The following is a 24,325-nucleotide window of genomic DNA, read 5'->3' as shown; positions in this document are numbered from 1 at the left end:
AAATATTTTAGATTACTTCCATGCTTCCATTGCGTTACTTCCATGCAACAGTATCTAACCACTGCCCTTCCAAGACAGGGGTATTCACTGTGCGTTTATTATAAGGAAGATCTGTTTAGGCTTTACCAAAATAGAAAATATGAAAAAAGATCAGTGTTTGTGACTAAATAAGAATATGCTTAATCACTGATTCTTAAATAACATTGATTCTTGAACAAATCACTATGTATTCTTATAAAGATTGCATGATATAGCTCACAATCAGAATATCGTGAATATTCTGTGAATATTTTTAGGTTGGTTTGCCAGGATTTTGCCTTAGTCTCATTTATAAACATTCCAAGTATACAAGTTATCTCTTGATGAAAACCTGAATAATGCTTATATATTATCCAGTTAAATAAGCATTATTTAGCTAGTTACCTTTTTATCTTATTAATTTCTAGCTACCTTTTAAGATCTAATGACTATTCATTGGAATTCATTACTGATTTAAGAAAACTGATAGAGAAATTGTCAAAAGCCCCTGGAGTCAAAAGTAGATGTCAATTATAACTTTTGCAGCAGCAGCCTTGAGGCTTGGATTTCATTCTGTACCATCTGAGGGAGTCTGGTCAATTTCATGTAACCTGTTTGTACAAGATAAGATTTGAAGGATGGCAGGCTTTGCACATGTGGCTTCATCAGTACAGACTTTGAAATTGTTGACAAAGCTTCATCCTGCTGATTATACATCATTGATGGAGAATTTTAAAATGCCAAAGATAATTTTCTACAGCTGGATTGTGGTGCAATATAAGAATTAAAGAGAGAGAGGCTGGAGAGGGAGAAAATTGAATATGAATATAAATATAGATGACATCTTTAAATAGCTTTGAGCTCTGAAATAGAATACACTAAAACAAAAAGCTGTTCAGGAGATTAATTGATGGACAATTTATTGTACCCCTCCCACATGTCATTGATTTTGTGGTTGCGAATTCCATTTGGGGGACTAAAGGTAGTAAAAGTGGCTAACATTGGTGAAAGATATTTAATACCAACTGATACAAGCTGCATTTTAAATTCCATGCATGAGAATTCTCTGGTGGTTCAGTGATTGACACTGCCTTCTCCTGTAGGGGGTGCACGTTTTATCCCTGGTAGGGAGCTAAGATCCATCCCACCTGCCTCCTGGCCAAAAACCCAAAATATAAACAACAGAAGCAATGTTGTAACAAATTCAACAAAGACTTTAAAAATGATCCACGTCAAAAAACATTTTTTTTAATTCCATGCAATTTGTACTTCACTGTTTTGCTATTTTTGTTTATAGCACTTTTGTGGGTATTGTTTTGTACAAATAGTAAAAAATTAGAGATAATATACAACATCTAATTGAACTATGGCAAATATTTAATTATGGAGCTCTAGGGGTAGAAGATTTGTAGCTCTTATATGAATCTACAAAAATTACCGTTTTAATTGTTTCACAGTAATTGTTATTGCTCAATCTTCGCTTCATTATTGCCCACACTCCTTTAATTGCATATACAGTTTTATTTTCCTTGAATCTTATGTCCAAGAAGCTTTGCATATTCATCATTTGTTAGCTTCCATTATGAGAAACCAGATTAAGGATGTTATGCATAGATCATTTTCATAACCAATTGATTCAATTTTATTTCCAATAAAAATACAAACAATTTATATAGAGTTTGCACTATTTTAAAAGATTTCATTGAATAGGTCTTAGGTCATTTATTTATCCATTCATTAAACAGGTACATATTGAACATCTATGTTATATCAAGAATTTTTCTAGATGCATGGGAGAAGCAGTTAAAAAAAAAAAAAGCAGTAATCCCTGAGTTCATGGAATTTATATTTTAATCAGACAGTGAATGAAATTAAACAAGTAAATAGAAAAATGTATTTTATGTCAAGTGATGACATGTGTTATAGATACAACAAAACAGCAGAAAATTGAGATGAGAGTGCCCAGGTAAGGGGGAAATGAAGTTTTAAGTAGAGTTTTAAAGTCTTTTTTTTTTTTTTTTAAACCATGCAGCCTCTCCGTGCACCGCACAGCTCTCAGGAGAGTGCAGATCATGCTCCCGGAAGGCTGCCCCGCTCAGGGAAGACTCCAGCTGTCTTAAAGTTTTAAATAGATCACGCATGGTCACTTGGAGAATGTGTATATATATATATATATTTTTTTTTTTCTCAGAAAATAAGTTGAAGGAACTAGCCATGTGTATATTGGAAGGAAGCCATGTGTAAATGTAGAAGTCCTGAGGCAAAAGTAAGCCTGGTTTGTGTGAGGATCGTGCAAAGGAATTTTACATCTACTTCCTGTAGGACAGAAGCCCGTGTGATGATCTTGAGCAGAGGAACCAAGATCTGACTCACTGCTTGATTTAGCTTTAACATGTTCTGGTGGTACACCAGTGTCCATAGATGATGATGACAAGCTGGCACAGGCAGAGAGGGATATCATTTGATGTCAAAAGATTCAGAAGTCAAATATTTAGGCAGGTGAGAAATCTCCATTCTGCTTTACACAGTGGCTGTATCAGTTTCCATTCCCACCAAAAGTGTACGAGGGTTCCCTTCTCACCACACCCTTGCCAACATTTGTTATCCGTGTTCTTTCTGATGGCAGTCATTCTGACTAGTGTATGGTGATACCTAATTGTGGTTTTGATTTGCATTTCCCTGACGATTAGTGATGTTGGGCATCTTTTCATGACCTGTTGGTCATCTGCATTTCCCTTTTGATAAAAGTGTCTATTCATTTCTTTCCCCCATTTTTATCTGGTCATTTGTTTGTTTGGTTGGTTTTTTGATGTTAAGTTGTGTTGCTGTTTATATATTTTGGACATTAAGCCCTTATCAGTAATCATTTGCAAATGTTTTTTTCCCATTCCCATGGTCTCTTTTGCTGTACAAAAGCTTAATTAATTAAAATTTTAATTAGGTCCCATTTGTTTATTTTTGCTTTTACTTCCTTTACTTTAGGAGATGGATCATTCCTGTGATTTATATCAAAGAGTGTTCTGCCTGTGTTTCCTCTAGGAGTTTTATTGTATCTGGTCTTGCAATCAGGTCTTTATTTTGACTTTATTTTTGTCTATGATATTAGAGAATGTTCTAATTTCATTCTTTTACATGTAGCTGTGTAGCTTTCCCAGCACTACTTATTGGAAAGTCTGTATTTCCTTCACGGTATATTCTTGCCTCTTTTTGTGCTGAGTGAGAATTATCTGTGGAAGCAGGAGATAAAAGGACAATTCCACCAACTTCAAGTCCTGTGTTGGGAGGACTATGGGGGTGGGGGGAGTGGGAGGAAATAGGCTCCATTTGAAAGAGCTGCAAGGAAAGTAAATCCAGGACGGACCCAGGTAAAGAGGGTACCATATGTTGTATTTGATACATGTACAGTTATCAGCCTAATGACAGTCTCTTTGTTTCCACATTAAGGCATGTAACCTACTTCACTGGAGACCTAGATGATTTGGCTTGGGGTCTTAGAAATCACCACAGAGATCTGATTAAAATTTAGAAGTACTGGCATGGTTGTTTTATTCTCTCTTCTCTTCTCTTCCTGAATTTGTTTCTTTGTCTATATAATGGTGTGATGCTGCCATAGAGAAGAGTTGGGTTCAGCAGTCTCTGTAGAACAAAGGTTAACCTTTTGAGAAATCCATGATCCTTTCTAGTGATACCACAGCTCACTTTTTGCCAATCTTTACATTTAACAGATGACATTTTGCCATGTCAAGAGGCATCAAATACCGAGAAGGAACTATGCCATCCAGATAGAAGTCTCTGCAGATTTGATTCTACAGATGAAGGATTGAGGTGTAAGTGTAAAAATGAGATGCCTGCCTGCCATCCATGAGACTCGGACCCCAACAGAAATATCAAACTGCTAGTAGGGGTACTCACTTGACAAGCTCTGTTGTCATCAATGTTCTCGTTTTACCAGGAGTATCATTGGGGTTTTAGCTGGATTGTAATTGGAAGTGTGTGGTTTATTAAAAAAGTGGAAGATAGTAAATATATCAAGTTAAGGTAATGTTTTGAAAAACAGTTGCTCTAAAAATCATGAAATTAAATACAATGTATCTTCTTTAAAATTTTAATGTGATTATGAATAGTAAGTGGTTTAAGCTAACTGAATTCCATAAAGTAGGTAAAGTCTGGTATTTCTTATGAAAAAAAAACCACAATGGAAGTATGGTAATGGTTCTCATTTGGGAAGATGCCTGTCTGGATCAAATTAAGAACTTTTAAAAAGAAGAGTTCACTCTAAGGCTTATAGGTATGAATTTGTGTATTTGTGTGTGTATATATGCTTAGCCTTGATTGCAGCTCTAGCCCTTGTTAAGCAGCCACTCCAGTAGACTGTGATAGTCTGCCAGCATCTTTCTCTCCTCTCTTCAGTGTGTCAAGCCTGTGGATTTGCATTTGACATGTGTGACTGGGTATCAGAAGCAACTGCTGGGCAAACTTCCTGGATGCGCACAAAAGCAAGAGAAATTCCTGTGTTAGAAAATGCACCTCAACAACATCAAAGCAGTGATGATGAAGGTAGCAAAGAAAAATCATATCAATTATACTTCCATTTTTACTTTTTTAGTGTTTGCTCTAGACTCATAAAAATGCATTTACAACGAATCTATTTTCAAATAACTCTATACTTTTCATGGGTAGTGCAAGGAACTTATTAAAATAAAATACTCCTAATTCTTCCCTCAATTCTCTCATATTATTGATGTAATTCATTTCACTTAATTAGCAAATACATTAAGACTATTCCTGTTGTGAACAACAGGAATATTTTTTTTGATCAACAGGAATATTATTTTTTGATCAACTAAGCAAGCTGAAAATAAAATGTTTTGTTTTAGATTCATTTATTCCTTCTCTAACACTATTCCTTTCTTTATGTAGATCAGAATTTCTGACCTGCGTCATTTTCCTTCTCTCTGAAGAATGCCTTTTAGCATTTCTTACAAAGCAAGTCTGGAGTATTTCAAAATTTTTGCTTGTCTTTGTCTGCAGTTTTTAATATAATAATTTGCGTAGCTGTCGTTTTGTGTTGCCTGAGCTTCTAGGATCTGCACTTTGGTGTCTGTCTGACATTGATTTGGGGGAAAACTCTCAGTCATTATTACTTCAAATATTGGTTTTCTTCCTGTCTCTCTTCTTCTCATACTCCCATTATGCATATGTTGCATCTTTTGTAGTTTTCCCAGAGTTCTTAGATAGAATTATAGAATTGCTCCTTTATTTCCCACTGTTTGCTTTTCAGTTTTGGAAGTTCCTATTGTATTCTTAAGCTCAGATTCATTCCTCAGTTGAGTCAGTCTATTAATGAGTTCTTTGAAGGCATTCTTCATTTCTGTTCTAGTGTTTTTTATTCCTAACATTCTACACTCTCTGCCTATATTATCCTTTTTGCATGTTTTCTACTTTTTCTGTTAGAACTCTTAACTTATTAATCCTAATTTTAAAAAATTTTCAGTCTTATTATAATATCCCTGTCATTTATGGGCCTAGTTCTGATGCTTTTTCTTTCTCTTCAAACTATATATTTTTGCCTTTTAGTACGCCTTGTAATTTTTTTGTGAAAGCCAAGCATATTGGAATTAAGATAAATAGGTATATAATATGAGTTTTTATATTTTTCCAGCTATAGATTAGGCTCTGTTTACTGATGGTGATAGCTTTTAATGTCTGAGATGAAAATTGTATCTGATATTTTTGTTTTTGTCCCACCGTTGTCTTTGTGTTTCCCTAGAGATGTCTTCTGAAATAAGGTCTGAGGCCTGCTGTTCTTTTAATAACATGCCCTTGTTATTTTACAAGACCACTTTTGATGTGGTGATAACTTGTGAGAGGAAGGGAAGCATCCTATAGTCCCATGAGTCAATCTCAGTCTTTGAGAGAAATGGTACTTTTGCTCTAAAACCTTCACAAATCTTCCTCCCTTACATCAGGTGAGACAGGAATGCCAGAGGGGACTGGGTCTGGATATTTGCCTCACTTCATGTGGAAGGTTAGAACCTAATGGATTTGATATTTCACTTCTCCCTGATCTCAACCGCAGTCAGTTATATGGTGGTGGCGGCAAATAGTTTGAGTGAAAGCCTTGTTCAGAATAACAGGAGAGGCCAGGTATATTTCAAAATGAGTACTTTCCTTTTCCTCTGTGCTGTGCTCAGCTGCTTCAGTCCTGTCTGACTCTTTGCGACCTATGGACTGTAGCCCACCAGGCTCCTCTGTCCACAGGATTCTCTAGGCAAGAATACTGGAGTGGGTTGCCGTGCCCTCTTTCGGGGGATCTTCCCAACCCAGGAATTGAGCCTATATCTCCAGGGTCTTCCGCGTTTGCAGGCAGGTTCTTTACCCACTGAGCCACCTGGGAAGCCCCCTTTCCCCTTGTTGTTGTTGTTGTTCAGTTGCTCGGTCGTGTCTGACTCTTTGCAACCCCACGGACTGCAGCACGCCAGGCTTCCCTGTCCTTCACCATCTCCTGGAGCTTGCTCAAACTCATGTCCATTGAGTCAGTGGTGCCATGCAACCATCTATTCCCCTGCTGCTGCTGCTAAGTCACTTCAGTCGTGTCCAACTCTGTGAGACCCCATAGACAGCAGCCCACCAGGCTCCCCCATCCCTGGGATTCTCCACGCAAGAACAGTGGAGTGGGTTGCCATTTCCTTCTCCAATGCAGGAAAATGAAAAGTGAAAGTGAAGTTGCTCAGTCGTGTCTGACTCTTTGCAACCCCATGGACTTCAGACTACCAGGCTCCTCCATCCATGGGATTTTCCAGGCAAGAGTACTAGAGTGGGTTGCCGTTGCCTTCTCTTCTCCCTCAGTTCAGTTCAGTCACTCAGTCATGTCCGACTGTTTGCAAACCCATGAATCAAAGCACGCTAGGCCTCCCTGTCCGTCACCAACTCCCAGAGTTCACTCAGACTCATGTCCATCGAGTCAGTGATGCCATCCAGACATCTCATCCTCTGTCGTCCCCTTCTCCTCCTGCCCCCAATCCCTCCCAGCATCAGAGTCTTTTCCAATGAGTCAACTCTTCGCATGAGGTGGCCAAAGTACTGGAGTTTCAGCTTTATCATCAGTCCTTCCAAAGAAATCCCAGGGCTGATCTCCTTTAGAATGGACTGGTTGGATCTCCTTGCAGTCCAAGGGACTCTCAAGAGTCTTCTCCAACACCACAGTTCAAAAGCATCAATTCTTTGGCACTCAGCCTTCTTCACAGTCCAACTCTCACATCTGTACATGACCACAGGAAAACCATAGCCTTGACTAGACGGACCTTTGTTGGCAAAGTAATGTCTCAACTGTAGGCAAAAAGGGATTTTGCTCTAACTCTTACTGTGAGAATCTGGTAGGGCTCCTGGAGGTAAAACAGAATGGGGTCCTCCCTAAGATGGGACTGTCTGGAGTTTTCAGCTCTTAAGTGTGTTCACACTGAGCCTCTAGCAGTTCATTCATACAGTCCAGATTTCTCCACCCCAGCACTGATTCCCACAGAAGCTTGTGTTCTTGGGATTCTGGTCTTGTGTGTTGTGATTCTCTATTTCTGCTTGTGTCACCAATTCCTGCCCAGTGGTTTGTACCCTGATCTCAATTTTCTTAGGGGTATAAGAGGAGTTGTTGATTTTCATTTCATATATTTTCTTGCTGAGTGGACGGGAGTAGCAACTCCCAAACTCTTTACATAGTTGTCCAGAAACAGGAAAACTTGCAGGCTCTTTTTCAATGAGATTTGTTCTCTTTCTCTACTACCTTTATTCTTTACAGCTCTTTTTCTTTGTTCTTGCCTTCTTGTTCAGCTGTTTTATTGTGGTATTACTCAGCAACCCAGAACCTTATGTGAGTAACATTCCTGTTTTAGGGTCTCATATGTTTTCCACATTCTGTCACTTAGCCCTAGCCACAGCAATGAGGGTAAACATATTTCCCATCTCAGTTTATAAGCAAGATTCCCAGCCCTAATCTCTAACTTCATTAAGAGAATTAGACTCTGTTCATTCAGGACTGTGCAGCATTTGAAGTAGTTGAAATTCTAGCTATTACAGCCTGTGTCTGGTCTCAAGTCTGAGAGTTCTATGGTTTCAGCTCTGTTCATCATATCTATTTTTCCTTATCTTTTGAAATGTTTTCTCTTGTGCTTATTCTGTCTCTGCTTTTATAAAACTGTATTTTTATGTCATTTATCATTTCCTTGTGTATAGGTCAGAGGCAAAGTATTAATTTATTGTACTATTTTGATTAAAGTCAATCAGAGCTTCACTAAATTCATAGTTTATTTTTGAAGCTGTAGGAATATTTGCTATCTTACAAGGAAATAGAGCATTCAAAAGACCTTATTTTTGAAAATTAAAGTTATGAAAATATAGAAATAGCTTTGTATTTCTGCATTATATGTATTACTGAATTAAACAAATCCAAATTAGTTTTAAGAATCAGATGGGAAAAATTGATTGACAATATTTTTATGTACTACAAAACCCATCCATGTAATTTAGTGGGATTGTAAGTATCTGGTGCTTCAACATAGTTTGGTCAGAAAGAGGCAGTTTAAATTACATTCCCTTAAATGATAAAGGTTTTCCTGTGAAGAATAGAAAAAATAATCAAAAGGGAAAATAATTCTGGGAAGAAAGATGAGGAATTTTTGATTAAAGAAAGATTGCATTGTGACATTTAAATGATCATTTGGTGGCACAGAGATTTTATATCAATAGATTTCTTTTTATAAGAACATTCATATTGAGGATGGTATAAAACTTTGATTTCAGGAATTAGGATGAAATTACAATGCATTTTAGAAATCAAATACGGCAGCACTTCCCCGGTGGTCCAATGGTTAAGACTTTATCTTCCAATGCAGGGGGTGAGGGTTCTACCCCTGGTCAGGCAGCTAAGATCCCATATGTCTCATGGCTGAAAAAACCAAAGCAGAAAACAATATTGGAACAAATTCAATAAAGACTTTAAAAATGGTCCACATCAAAAAAAAAAAAAGAAAATACGAAAGTGAAAATCTATAATTTGTAGTTGATGTCATTTAAAAAAAAATCCTATTCTTTTAAATAAAATACTTGTGTTTCAAACTTGATTTTGAAAATTCCAGAAACACGATAATTTTGTTCAAACAGAAACAGCTGGGTTTTTTTTCTAAGTTGCTTTTCCCCCCTTTATTTTTCAGGTTACTGTCTATGGATAGGGGCTAAGCAAGCTTCTACTCTTAACCATTTAGACAGCAGGGCTTATCTGAATAGCTCCGTGTGTCACTGTCTGGGCAGGAGCTGCCATCTTCGATTCTATTACGCTATGGAAAACAGTGTTCTCAGAGTAGGACTGTCCAATGATAAGGTGAGAAGAAATTTGTATTATTTTCAAATTCATTAATAAATGAAATTTCTATTCTTGGCAATTTGTTTTTCTATTTCTTAGTTATATGTAGACTGAAGGTATTCTTTAACTTGCCTTTATTTGCTACACTTTTATTTTTTTTTCCTCTGAGGTGGAGTTTATGTTTTTCTTTTCCATTATGGTTTAGTAAAAGATACTGAATGTAGTTTCCTGTGCTATACAGTAGGACCTTGTTTATTTGGTATACCTTTAAAAAATGTACCAAGAAATTGGTTTCAGAGATATTGTCATGTACAAAAGTCATGGTGGTAGTTTGTAAAAACTTCATAAGATTTTTAAAATTCATGAAAATATGTTAAAAGAAACTATGGTGTCATAATGTATTGGGGATTCCATCTTATTAACTCTACACTGAAGTGTTGATGTGATCTGCTCTGGACTTTTAATCTCTGTATCCTTAAAGCTATAAATATGATGGAAGCAAATTACTTGTTCTGTTACAGTAGATACAGTTTTAAAAGATTGGTAATTGCTGATTAAATAAGCCAAATGAGTCATATAAGTGGAAAAAAATAGTGCATTGGGCAGAGTGAAAGCTGTAGTGGTAATGCTAGTGAGTAAAAAAAAAAAAAACTATAATTTAAAACAGTTCTCTACACATGCAAAAAATACTTGAGACACTGAGAATTTCTATTGTGAGAAATTTATTTACAGGTAGGAATAAAGAAATTGTAGGGGTAAACAGCAGTCATTGTAGAAATGGGAGACATTTGACAATAATGGCAGGAATCCTGACATTGGAAAGGACAGTAAAAGCCTCCAATCAAGTTTCCTTTTGCTCAGATGGCTTTGGGTAAATTGAGTTGAAACCTCTGTGTGACATCAGTCAGGTTCATTCTTCAACGGAAGTTTGTCACTTGTACTTATCAGGTGCCACTAACCGTCTTTCAGAAGCATTTTCTTTTGTTCTTTTTTTTAAAATTCATTATTTTTAATTGGAGAATAATTGCTTTACAATATTGCATTGGTTTCTGCCATATATCAACATGAGTCTGCCATAGGTATACATATGTCCTCTCCCTCTTGAATCTCCTTCCCACCCTCCACTCCATCCCAGCCCTCTAGGTTGTCACAGAGCACCAGATCTGAGCTCCATGTATTATACAGCAAATGTCCACCGGCTATCTAATTTTACACACATAATGTATGTGTTTCAGGGCTAGTCTCTCCATTTGGCCCACCCTCTTCTTCCCTCTGTGTCCACAAGCCTGTTCTCTATGACCGCCTCTCCGTTGCTGCCCCGCAGATAGGTTCATCAGTTACCATCTTTCTAGATTCCATATATATATATATACATCAATATATGATATTTGTCTTTCTCTTTCTGTACTTCATCTTGTACAATAGGCTCTAGAAGTGTGAAGTGACTTCATAGTTGATCCTCAAGTATCAGACTTCTTATTACCAAGATACTCGAACATTGACAAGGCATTCTTTTTCTCCTGAGTTCTATCATTTCACCTGTCCCTTTTTCTTTTTGTGTCATTCTCATCATATCCAGTTTTTTTCCTTCTCTTTTCTAGGACCTTCACAGACTTCTAAAGCTGAATACTCTCATTAGATGGCCTAATACATTTTCCTTTGTTACATGGATGAGACACAATTTGTAGCATTTTGTAACTATATTTTCATCACATTTTTTTTTCAGTAGTATTTGGCAGTCTACTGCCCAAGAATCTATTTGATATATTTCATTCAATTTGACGTGGTATGAGGTGGGTGGAGGGGCTGAAACATCTCCCTGCCCTTTCTGTAGGGCTGCAAACTTTTCAGATAATTGGAGAAATTTCACAAACAAAAATAGGTTTAACTTTATGTATATATGTTGTAGCATTCAAGTGTCAAGCATCTTTTAGTTATTATCAGCTGTGCCACGTAAACCAGTCCAGTGAACTTTCATGTACTTTGAAACTTTCTGTAATTTCCAAATCCTTCTTCAACAAAGGCATTGTAAAAAGAAAATTGTGAGATTTTGTTGAGCTTATATTATGGTTAAAGATGCGTTTTAAAAAGTATGGTGCTACAATACTGCTTTTCACAAGATGGGTAATTAATATTCATTAAATGTTGAATGAGTTACTACCCTAAGTAGAAAGTTGTGTTATTTATCTTCTAATACTAAGGATTATTTTAATATCCTGAACATCAGTGGTGGATTATGTTTCAGTACATGTATATGGAGATTATGAATTATTGGAAGTGAGCAGTATCATTCCTCTGGTTTTGGGACTGTACAAGAAAAAAGTGCAAATAAATTGGTTTCAGATACTATGTCATATAATAATAATAGACTTTTCAGGATTCTGTCTCCCACATTATAAGAAGTTAACCGTGGAGAACTGATCTAGTGTATTAATCAGAACCAATTGGAGGTATACATCTGAGGCAGTGTTGACTGATACTTGATCCATGAGCTCACCAGTATTCTGCAAGGCACTGTCCAGTCTTTTCTGACACTATTCACTGTGCTCGCTACATGTAACACGTCGGTCAGTAGTGAAAAATCTGCATCACAGTACATTTAAATTACAACTTGATGTTTTGTCACAAAGTTAAAAAGGACTTCAAACCTATCATTTAAAAAATTAACTCTTGATGAAAATGATCATTAACATAATCTGTGGATAGAATAACAAAAACAACCCTTATGATAACGTGTGCTGGTGAACCAAGAAGTATCTAGGGAGAATGCTTAGCACAATTTTATTTTTGGAGTACTTTAGAGCTTGAGAAATAAAAAATAGGTGAAAGAAAAGTTGTTATATAAAAAGTTGAAACTTTGAAAGTCAGCTTCAGTGTATGTACCATCTAACTGTTCTTAGGATTAAGTCTCTGCCCATCATCTATAAGATAATAATCATAGCAACAGCCTATCTTTATCCTCAGGAAAGTTGCCATGTCAGTGAGCCAAGGATAGTAAGGGTTCCCAGCTTGTGGTGACTTCTATATATTTTTTAAATTCCCACTGGCAAATAAATAGGAGGATCCTGTAGTTGGGAAAGGAAAGAAAATGCCTTAGAAAAATATATTTTCTTGTATGATACAAGTTTTAAAGCTATAATAAGCTCTCCTTGAAGAAGAGCTTTTGCTAAAGTACATGGACCTATCACCACATGCAATCAAAAGTAGTTAAAAAAAACAAAAACTTGAACTTGATATCTGATTCCCCCCCCCCCCACTGGAAGATGGGGGAGGGGGGGGAGAAGCAGAGAAGTCTAAGAGATCTGATCATAAATATTTTTCTTGAGAGGTAAAATGGCATTATTAAGCCTGGTCTGGGGGAGTTCTGTTGTTGTTTTTGTCCAGTTGCTAAGTTCTAGGTGTGTGCTCAGTTACTCAGCCGTGTCTGACTATTTGTGACCCCATGGACTGTAGCCCACCAGGCTCCTCTGTCCATGGCATTTCCCAGGCAAGAATACTGGAGTGGGTTGCCATTCCCTTCTCCAGGAGATCTTCCTGACTCAGGGATGCAACCCACATCGCTTGCATCTCCTTCATTGGCAGGCATATTCTTTACCACTCTGTCACCTGGGAAGCTAGTCTAGGAGAGTAAAGACATTTAAATAATTTTGATTGATTTTAAGATAGTAGAAAATTGGAACATCACTTGAAGGCTTTTCTGACCTGAAGGTTTGTGTTTTACATTGACACCTGTTGAAAGTAACTAGCTAAGTCTGAGAGTATGGGCAAATATAAACTAAAAGCTGATATCATGTAGTTGGAGTAAATTTTTTTTGTTTGCATTACTTGTGTTGTCAGATAGGAAAATGTGGTAGAAAAGTCTGGATTTCATACACAATATACCATTAAATGGTTTTTCAAATGCTAAGTTAAGTTTAGAAAGAACTATGCTCAGCCTCTTGAACAAAATGTAAATGCATTCTTCTTCAGGTAGAATGGGGAAAATCAATTAGTCATTGTGAAGAAAGAGCAAAACAACTGCACATTACCCTCATAAAGTGAAAGTGAAGAGACGTGGTGAATGTAGCTTGCCTGGTAGTGCCAATAAAAGCATTAGCGGAGGACATAGTGTCTCAGTGCTAAATAACTAAAGTTGCTTAAGAAATTATTGAAAGAAAATTTGTTGTATTTCTCAACCCTTTATAACTTCATCGTGATGTGACCTGGAAACGGTCAGCTGAAAATATGTGTCCTCCATGTATGTTTCATTGTCTTATGGAAGTCTTAACTGTTCATATAAATAAATAATAGAATGAAGTACATTTTAATGGGTTTAGATTATCTTCTCTGAAATATTTAAGACCTAGAAATTGGAGTAGATAAAAGAGGGCAACGAACAAAGCTAAAAAGAAATTCATATTTAGAAAATCTTGCATATGAATGAAATAAGTGAAACCAAGTAAGGAGATAAAGGCTCTTAAGAGTCTGAAAATGATGGATGTCATGTGTCATCTGGATTACAATTAGATGTCACCTTCCAGTGCTGTTTCCTATCTCACAGATGGGAGGTCACAGAGATGGCCTCAGAGTTTAACCTGAGACATTTATGCCACTGTCTGCATTTTCACTGTATTTCACTATATATCTCTATCTATCTATCTATATGTGTGTGTGTGTGTGTGTGTGTGTGTGTATATATATATAATCGTTCAGTTGCTTAGTCAAGTCTGACTCTTTGCGACTCCATGGACTGTGGCACTCCAGGCCCCTCTGTTCCTCACCATCTCCTGAAGTTTGCCCAAGTTCATGTCCATGGCATCAGTGATGCCATCCAGCCATCTCATCTTCTGATGCCCTCTTCTCCTTTTGCCTTCAATCTTCCCAGCATCAGGGACTTTTCTAATGAGTTGTCTGTTCACATCAGATGACCAAAATACCAGAGCTTCAGCTTCAGCATCAGTCCTACCAACGAATATTCAGGTTGATTTCAAGATTGACAGGTTTGATCTCCTTGCTGTCCAATGGACTTTCAGGAGTCTTTTCTAGCACCACAGCTCAAAGGCATCAATTCTTTGGCATTCTGCCATCTTTATGGTCCGGCTCTCACAACCGTACATGACCACTGGGAAGGCCATAGCCTTGACTATATGGACCTTTGTTGGCAGAGTAATGTCTCTGCTTTTCAACACATCATCTAGATTTGTCATAGCTTTCCTGACAGAAGCAATCATCTTCTGATTTCTTTGCTGCAGTCACCATCCACAGTGATTATATATATATATCATTAAATCTAAGGAAAATAGGGTTATTTAATAGCATGAAAGCACAATCAAAATCATGAAGTCCAACACTATGGGCAAAATTGTGGAGTACTTTATAAACTTTTATCAAATAAATGACCTCCTAGTATATAGTAACATAGTTTTGCATATACTTTGCAACCTGGAAAATGACCATCATAGAGACACCTGACATAGGATGCTTTAGAAGACATGGAAAGGTCTTTGATTGAGTGACTGGAGAGTAAAATAGAAATATAATCTCCAAAAAAGAACTGTATTATTTAGAACTTGGAATGACTTCTTCCATAGGAAAAAATATTTGAGATTTGCAGAAAATATATATGATAACATTTTTTTACTTTCATGTTAAATATTTGCCTGCATTTTTTCTTTTCTTTAATCAAGGCAATATTGCAGAATGTAGTAGTATCAGTGGGATCAATGTTTAAATAGTTGGTTTATTCATTGATACTTCAGTTCAGTTGCTCAGTCGTGTCTGACTCTTTGCGATCCCATGAATCGTAGCATGCCAGGCCTCCCTGTCCATCACCAGCTCCCAGAGTTCACTCAAACTCACGTCCATTGAGTCAGTGATGTCATCCAGCCATCTCATCCTCTGTCATCACCTTTTCCTCCTGCCCCCAATCCCTCCCAGCATCAGAGTCTTTTCCAATGAGTCAACTCTTCGCATGAGGTGGCCAAAGTACTGGAGTTTCAGCTTTAGCATCATTCCTTCCAAAGAACACCCAGGACTGATCTCCTTCAGAATGGACTAGTTGGATCTCCTTGCAGTCCAAGGGACTCTCAAGAGTCTTCTCCAACACCACAATTCAAAAGCATCAATTCTTCGGCGCTCAGCCTTCTTCACAGTCTAACACTCACATCCATACATGACTACTGGAAAAACCATAGCCTTGACTAGACAGACCTTTGTTGGCAAAGTAATGTCTCTGCTTTTGAATATGCTATCTAGGTTGGTCATAACTTTCCTTCCAAGGAGTAAGCATCTTTTAATTTCATGGCTGCAGTCACCATCTGCAGAGATCTTGGAGCCCCAAAAAATAAAGTCTGACACTGTTTCCCCATCTATTTCCCATGAAGTGATGGGACTAGATGCCATGATCTTCGTTTTCTGAATGTTGAGCTTTAAGCCAACTTTTTGACTCTCCTCTTTCACTTTCATCAAGAGGCTTTTTAGTTCCTCTTCACTTTCTGCCATAAGGGTGGTGTCATCTGTGTATCTGAGGTTATTGATATTTCTCCCAGCAATCTTGATTCCAGTTTGTGCTTCTTCCAGCCCAACATTTCTCATGATGTACTCTGCATAGAAGTTAAATAAGCAGGGTGACAATATACAGCCTTGCTGGACTCCTTTTCCTATTTGGAACCAGTCTGTTGTTCCATGTCCAGTTCGAACTGTTGCTTCCTGACCTGCATACAGATTTCTCAAGAGGCAGGTCAGGTACTCTGATATTCCCATCTCTTTCAGAATTTTCCACAGTTGATTCCACAGTGATCCACACAGTCAAAGGCTTTGGCATAATCAATAAAGCAGAAATACATGTTTTTCTGGAAATTTTCGATGATCCAGCGGATGTTAGCAATTTGATCTCTGGTTCCTCTGCCTTTTCTGAAACCAGCTTGAACATCTGGAAGTTCATGGTTCACGTATTGCTGAAGCCTGGCTTGGAGAATTTTGAGCATTACTTTACTAGCGTGTGAGATGAGTGCAATTGTGTGGTAGTTTGAGCATTCTTTGGCATTGCCTTTCTTTGGGATTGGAATGAAAACTGACCTTTTCCAGTTCTGAGGCCACTGCTGAGTTTTCCAAATTTGCTGGCATATTGAGTGCAGCACTTTCACAGCATCATTTTTCAGGATTTGAAAGAGCTCAACTGGAATTCCATCACCTCCACTAGCTTTGTTCATAGTGATGCTTTCTAAGGCCCACTTGACTTCACATTCCGGGATGTCTGGCTCTAGGTCAGTGATCATACCATCGTGATTATCTTGGTTGTGAAGATCTTTTTTGTACAGTTCTGTGTATTCTTGCCACGTCGTCTTAATATCTTCTGCTTCTGTTAGGTTCATACCATTTCTGTCCTTTATCAAGCCCATCTTTGCATGAAATGTTCCCTTGGTATCTCTAATTTTCTTGAAGAGATCTCTAGTCTCTCCCATTCTGTTGTTTTCCTCTCTTTCTTTGCATTGATCGCTGAGGAAGGCTTTCTTATCTCTTCTTGCTATTCTTTGGAACTCTGCATTCAGATGCTTATGTCTTTCCTTTTCTCCTTTGCTTTTTGCTTCTCTTCTTTTCACAGCTATTTGATACTTAGAATTTTATATTTGGAAGTGTAGTACTTTATTCAAGATTCCATTCAAATTTTTCTTCTAAACTTTTTCTCCATCATAAAAAATAGGCATCTTTATTATGTATATATACTTTATTTCCTTATTTTTTAAAAGATAATTTTTATAGAGTGGTTTTAGAGTCACAGCAAAATCAAAAGGAAGTATAGAGATCTCCCATACACCCCCTGTTCCCACATATTCAGTCTTCCCCATTAGTATCATCTCCCACTAGAATGGCACACATGTTACAATTGATGAACCTACACTGACATGTCATTATCACCTGAGGTCTCTAATTTACATTAGGGTTCATGTTTAGGGCTGCATATTCAGTGGGCTTGGACAAATGTATAATGAATGACATGGACCCATCATTATATTATCATAAAGAGTATTTTCCCTACCTTCAACACTCTCTGCACTCTCTCTTTTCACCCCTCCCTATCTCCATTTCTTTATTTTTCTCTTAAAATATAATATGCCATTTTAAACAATACTTCAGTTTTTTAGTTCTTAATACCCTACAGGTACAATCAACTCTACTGAAATGTAATTAAGAGGGCACGTATATAAATATGAGAGTTGAATTTTGGGAATGAGTGATGTTTTTTTTTTCTTTGAATCAAAGGAAGAAGAAACATTTTGGATATACAACACATCAACTCACAGAAAATGGGTGAAAGTGGATGTGGTAATACCAGAAGAACTGAAGACATTCAAGGTATAAAAGGGAAAACAAGTATTTTTTATCATAGGTTTAATTTTTAGTCTTGTAGTGAATTTATCATTCGTTGTTAATTTAAATTAGCATTTAAATTAGAAATACAAACTCATATGTTTAGGGAGAGCGATTACTTGTTTTCATTGTACCTACCTGTGCTCAAGTCAAATTTGCTTGAGTGGAGAAGCAAGAAAGTAACTACTATTTTTTTTTTTAAAACAGAGTTAGTGTATTGATCAAATCTAGGAAAGAATAATACAGTTCTTATACTGAAGCTACAGGTTACTCACAAACAAAAGATTGACACATTCAAATTTTATATAATTCAGTATTCAACAAATGTTTTTGAAATGATGAGAATATTAACTACTCTTGTTTAAAGCATCCTCGTTCTCCATGGGCTCCCTCCCTAGCATCCCCAAACACTGTACAGTACAACCAAGGAAGCCAGTTGCATTTGAAGCAGATAAACAATAAACCGGTATTGAAAAATCAGGGGAGTATATGCAAATATTTTGAATGCAGGAATTCATATCTTTATAACGCATGGGTAACTGTCTGTCCAAAGATGCATCTGAAATATACATATGCTCAGTGGGAATGCTATCTCTTAAAATTATTAACTTGGGTTTTGTGTTGTATATAGAGTTGAGATTGTGCAGAAAAATATCTGGTAACATTTTTAAACTTTCATATTGAGTGTTAGTTTGTCATTTCTTTTCTTATATCATGGCAATATTGCAATGTGTAGTAATGTCAGATCAACATTGAAATTCTGGTATTATTTATTGCTGTTTAGATTTTTATTTTTAAAGTACAGTACTTTAAGGTTGCATTCATTTTGTGTTGTATAGAGAGTACATAAATGCATTTATACTGGAGTGTAAGTGTAAAATAATGAGGCTGATTGTATGTGTGGCTTATGAAACCAATTTCATTCCTTTAAGGTAATATCACACTCATACATTTTTCTAGGTATTAAAAGGAGGACCCAAGTGATATGAACTGTGACTATGCAGATTTTTTAAATCCAATTTGCAGCTGAATTTGGAACTTAAGAATCACAGCATTTTTGTAGCAATCTCAGAAGTTGAGGTTTATATCATAGCCCATTGAGTTAACATTTTGATACTATTTTATAAATTGTTAAATATTTATGCAAACTTGATCTATGTAATTCTTAAATATATATTGTTTATGTTTTTGAAAAGAAAATTTCTCAGACATTTGAAGCTGGAAGAGACTAAAAAGAGTCAGTCTTTGTTCCTAGAATCTTATTTACATATTAACAATATCGATGCAAAAAGAATACCCCCTGAATTACTATGCTGTACATCTGAAACACAATATTATAAATTAACTATACTTCAAAAAATAGAAATACTTTTGTTGTATTCCATGAAAACCAAGCCAAACCCAATATCTAGTTCAGTGGTGATCAACAGAACTTTCTGTGTTAATGGCAATTTTATCTGTGTTCTACAGTATGGTAGCCAGTAGCCACATGTGGTTATTGAATTCTTGAAATGTAACTATTAAAATGTGGAACTGAATTTTAACTTAATTTTAGTTCATTTAAACTGATACAGCCCTATGTAGCTGGTGACTGGAGAAGGCAATGGCAACCCACTCCAGTACTCTTGCCCGGAAAATCCCATGGATGGAGGAGCCTGGTAGGCTGCAGTCCATGGGGTCACACAGAGTCGGACACGACTGAAGCGACTTAGCAGCAGCAGCAGCAGCAGCTAGTGACTACCATATTGGATGGCAGAGAATAAGGCATCTGCTATACAGTTTTTGATTTCTCTTGGACCCTTGGTGTTACCTAATAATTGCTCTTGTTAAAACCTCAAGGGATATTAATACTTTCACATTATCTTACACTAGAAGAGCAATGTATGGTTGTTTCAACTTGCTAGTAGTTTATACCTTTAGAAAGCCTGCAATTCAGTTAGAGAAAATGAATTCATTTCCTTTAACTAGCACTTATTTGATTGTTAGAGCAATTCTTTTATAAGGATTAATAGATTTTAAAATTTATTCTTTTAAAATGTTTTCCTATTCTATTGCATCCCTTTTTATCTGCCTGACATTTCACTTCCTACCTTCTAGTAACTAATTTCAGTAGTTAAAAAACCAAATGCATCTATAACTCTTGTTATATAAATAGCAACAACACTAATTTTTTCCTTGAATATTAAAGTCAGTGGGCTGTGAAAATGATGACCAAGTAAGTTTGCAGTCAGGGACATTGTTGGTGATTAAATGGGATCACGATCATGGGTGATTTCTCAGATCAGATCATCAGATCATGGGTGGTTTCTTAGACACCTCAGTGGCTCTAATGTGCCCATCAATCTGATGCATGTGAGTCAAGCTTATCAAATGGGAACTTTATTCTTAGTTGTATTTGCTTTATCTTTAAAAAGGCATTTTTCTTAATAATTCTTGAATCTCCAGTATTATTTTTGGAGTCTTTTTGAAGAGATTTTTAAGGTCACAAATTGTTCTCTGTGCTTCCCTGAAGATTATTTTTGAAGGAACTGTTTTGAACCACAAAGGTTTTATTGGGCTTGATGACCTGTGGGTCTACGCCTGTGCCCAGGCCCCGTCCAGACAACTTTGCTCTGCAGATGAATTCACCTGTGGCAGCGGCCAGTGCATTGCTCGAGAATCGGTCTGTGACTCTTGGCAGGACTGTTCTGATAAGAGTGATGAGGACCCGACAACTTGCTGTAAGTAAATTAATGGTTGACTCACTCCTATGCTCACATTCATGACAGTGGTTGAATTTAAGAGAGTCTTTATCTTGAGCAAGGTGAAGTTAGTATGAATGAAGTAAGATGAATGTATGTTCTCACTTTGAAGCCATTAGCGCTATTCCTTGTGGACATCTCTATGTTAACTTAATGTTTTGGTGCTTTTTTTCTCACTCTCAGAATCTATTTGTTCAACAAATGAATAGTTGTGATGTTGAGTGAGGTGTGTGCATTTTGAGTAAGAGGAAAATGGATGGGAGAAGGAACCTATTTGTATTCTTCTCTTAAATACAAATTTACTATGGGTTAATAACCTTTTTTAAATGTAAGATTTTTTTCCATTCTGACCGATTATGTAGAAAGCTGTGGAGCAAGGAAAAAGAGAAGGAGGGCTGTCATTACCTTCCAGATAGCCATGATGATGTAGAAATCAGCCATGGTTGGTATTTACGACTAGGCAAAAAGGCCCAACTCCTTTATTTCAGACCTTTTATGAAGTCTTTGATAAGAGTAATGATAAGAAATTCTATTACTATTCAAACCTAGTTATATCAGAAAGGAAACATAGTTTAATTTACAACTTACATCATGGTTTTCATTCATATGAGGTAACTTAGCAACTAAAATATTTGTCTTTTTAGAAACAATGAATACAACTAAATGCATTCAATTTCTATGAATCTATGAACCCTCACAAACAGGAGGGTTTCTTAATTATTAAAAACTTTACATTTATTTTTGCTGCAGTGCTTTATTTTAGTGATATATTTTATTGAGCAACAGAAAAATATTATAACAAGATGGATATCACCTTTTTAATAATGAAAAGCTTTTACAATATGCTTCTGCTGATTGGTAAGTAAGGATTTTACTGAGAGTAATGGACAAAGATGTAGAAAAGATGAGATGAGAAAGCAAGGAAGAAACTCTCTGCCTGTTTGTAAATAGCAATTCAGTCTATTCCCAAGACACTTGGTTTTAACCATAAATTTAGGTAAAATAATCTCCTTACCGATATGATTTCCATGGATTTTTTTTTGTGCCCTTTTTTCATTAGAAAAGAGGCATTTCATTTTCTGTAATGTGACTGTCACTTTCCTCTTTTTTGCTTCATTAAAAAGTTTTTTTATTACAGACAATTTCGTTCATTTCTTGTGACAAATTCACCTTTCTAATGGTTTGTATTATTCTCAATTTCAATAATTGAGAGTAAATATATTTCTTGTCTTTTCAATTCCACATATTGAAACTTAAACTTATTAATAGCTTTTCTCCTTTCTTTCCCCGCAGTTGAAGGATTCTTTATGCTATCCTTTTAACTGGTTTTCTTCATCGAATTTCATCTAGAATATTAGTAGATACTTTAGCATTTGATTTTGGACATACTTTCCCATATCTCTTTATTGGAAGTTTTATTGATTACTTATCTGGCGTTTCCCACATAGATTATATCTTGATACCATTTTGCTGTTTCCTTTGTGTGAATTTAGGGACCGATGTCTGTCCTTATCAAAAAGTAGTTTTACTTCATAGTCAGCTAAAGTTTCCAAATAATGTAAGCTCATTTAGTCAAATAGTCAAAGAACACCTGGCATGCTTGCTTGATTTAGATCAACTTTAAATAGGAGCTATGACATAAAAAGGTGGCCATGTTACATATTACAAAACATCCATAGAGTTTGGTGTCAGCATGAGTATTTCATGTACATATTTGTATAATCATTTTTGCTTGGAGGAAATTATTGCATAGTAATGGAATTACTAGAATCTATATAAATGTTATAATGTTATACTGTTTTCTGCACTGAAGTATTTAACATGTGCAGCCCATGTGTAATATGCAAAACATGTTTAATACTATAGTGCATAAAATAGTGTAGCACTCTACCAATTCTAACAATTCCATTACTATATAAATAAGTTTCTCCAAGCAAAAATGATTATACAAATAAGTACAGGAAATAATCATGTTTACATCAAAGTATATATATATGTTTTGTAGTATGTAACATGGCTACATTCTTATGTCATATCCCCTATATAAAGTATATAAACACATGTATATATATGTTATTGCAACATAAGAGGCTTTCCTTTGACATTTTAATCCAATTTCAAACATTGTACAACATACTTTGAGTTTGTATTTTATAAAATTGAATTCATTATACAAATTTTTTTATAAATAGAATTTTCAGGTCCATAAAACTCAAGAAAAATGTTTTTATACCTTTTTTTAAAATGTCAGCATAGGATAAATCTCTAGTATAGCTCATATTGCCGGGAGAAATATCAACTACCTCAGATATGCAGATGACACCAAATGAAAAAGTTGGCTTAAAGGTCAACATTCAGAAAACTAAGATCAAGGCATCTGGTCCCATCACTTCATGGCAAATAGATGGGGAAACAATGGAAACAGTGAGAGACTTTATTTTGGGGGGTTCCAAAATCACTGCAGATGGTGACTGCAGCCATGAAATTAAAAGACGCTTGCTCCTTGGGAGAAAAGTTATGACCAACCTAGACAACATATTAAAAAGCAGAGACATTACTCTGCTGACAAAGGTCCATCTATTCAGAGATATGGTTTTTCCAGTAGTCATGTATGGATGTAAGAGTTGGACCATGAAGAAAGCTGAGTGCCAAAGAATTGATGCTTTTGAACTGTGGTGTTGGAGCCACTCTTGAGAGTCCCTTGGACTGCAAGGAGATCAAACCAGTCAATTGTAAAGGAAATTAGTCCTGAGTATTCATTGGAAGGACTGATGCTGAAGCTGAAGTTCCAAGACATTGGCCACCTGATGCGAAGAACTGACTCATTGGAAAAGACCCTGATGCTGGGAAAGATTGAAGGTTGGAGGAGAAGGGGCCGACAGAGGACAAAATGGTTGGATGACATCACTGACTTGATGGACATGAATTTGAGCACCCTCCGAGTGTTGGTGATGGACACTGCTGAGCAACTGAACTGATATTCATATATACAGCTTGAATACATCAGATTTTTTTACTATATTCCAGAGGCTAAGTAAATATTAACTCATGAATATTATCAGTTGGTATCTGTGGTCAGTGTGATTTTTGCAAAAATGCATGTTTACTCAGGTAAACATTCTTTACCAAGTTTACCAAGAAAGTTTACCAAACTCTCTTTACCAAGTTCCTCTTACTTTTATACCATTTTAACAAATGTAGTTGACTGAGCCTCCAGCCCAGTACCTTTTCAAAAGTAGCTAATGGTAAAGGAAAAACGGGTTCTGAAGTTCCTACCGTTAGTGTTACTTGGTTGACTAGAAGTCTCGGCAGCAGCATCTGCAGAATTCCTTGGAAACATAGAACTTCGGGATACAACCCAGTCTTACAGAACCCAAACTTGCATTTTAATTCCCGTAGAAGTAAGTCCCTCAGTCGTGTCTTTTTGCGACCCCATGGACTGTAGCCTCCGAAGTTCCTCCGTATATGGAATTTTCCAGGCAAGGGTACTGGAGTGGGTTGCCATTTCCTTCTCTGCTGCATTTTAATAGTGCCCCAGATGATTCACCTGCATTTTTAAAAATTTGACAACCACCGTGCCTAAAAGGCTTCCAAAATGGAGGCCAAAAATACTTTCTGAGAAGAGGAAACAGGTGGAGAGAAAACTGTAAGAGAAAACAGTCTTAAAAGGCAAATTGGAGGCCTTTCATGATAGAAAACAAAACTCCCAGTACTTCACTAATACCTAAGGGCAACATTATAATTCCTAACAACACAGTTTTAAAATAGTGCTATTAAGATAAATTGATGTACAAGAAGTGCACAAAACGAATGTATACAATTGGGTTCCTTTGGACATATGCATACACTTGTGAAACCTGTGCCG

The 24,325-nt window shown here is 36.4% G+C and overlaps 1 protein-coding gene across 1 annotated transcript in view; it reads left to right on the top strand.

The window, feature by feature from the left end:
• MALRD1 (MAM and LDL receptor class A domain containing 1) overlaps positions 1 to 24,325 on the top strand; it is a 570,138-nt gene that overhangs the window by 34,593 nt on the left and 511,220 nt on the right. Inside the window, exons 6-10 of the mRNA XM_027560003.1 lie at positions 3,744 to 3,845; positions 4,429 to 4,575; positions 9,222 to 9,388; positions 17,612 to 17,704; positions 20,232 to 20,439. Of these exons, the coding sequence (XP_027415804.1) occupies positions 3,744 to 3,845; positions 4,429 to 4,575; positions 9,222 to 9,388; positions 17,612 to 17,704; positions 20,232 to 20,439 (717 nt within the window). The remainder of the gene's footprint in view (positions 1 to 3,743; positions 3,846 to 4,428; positions 4,576 to 9,221; positions 9,389 to 17,611; positions 17,705 to 20,231; positions 20,440 to 24,325) is intronic.

This window comes from Bos indicus x Bos taurus, chromosome 13 (genome assembly GCF_003369695.1).
Source record: "Bos indicus x Bos taurus breed Angus x Brahman F1 hybrid chromosome 13, Bos_hybrid_MaternalHap_v2.0, whole genome shotgun sequence".
Taxonomy (NCBI): Eukaryota; Metazoa; Chordata; class Mammalia; order Artiodactyla; family Bovidae; genus Bos; species Bos indicus x Bos taurus.
Note: the sequence above shows the minus strand (reverse complement) of the source record. Positions and strands in the feature narration are given on the sequence as shown.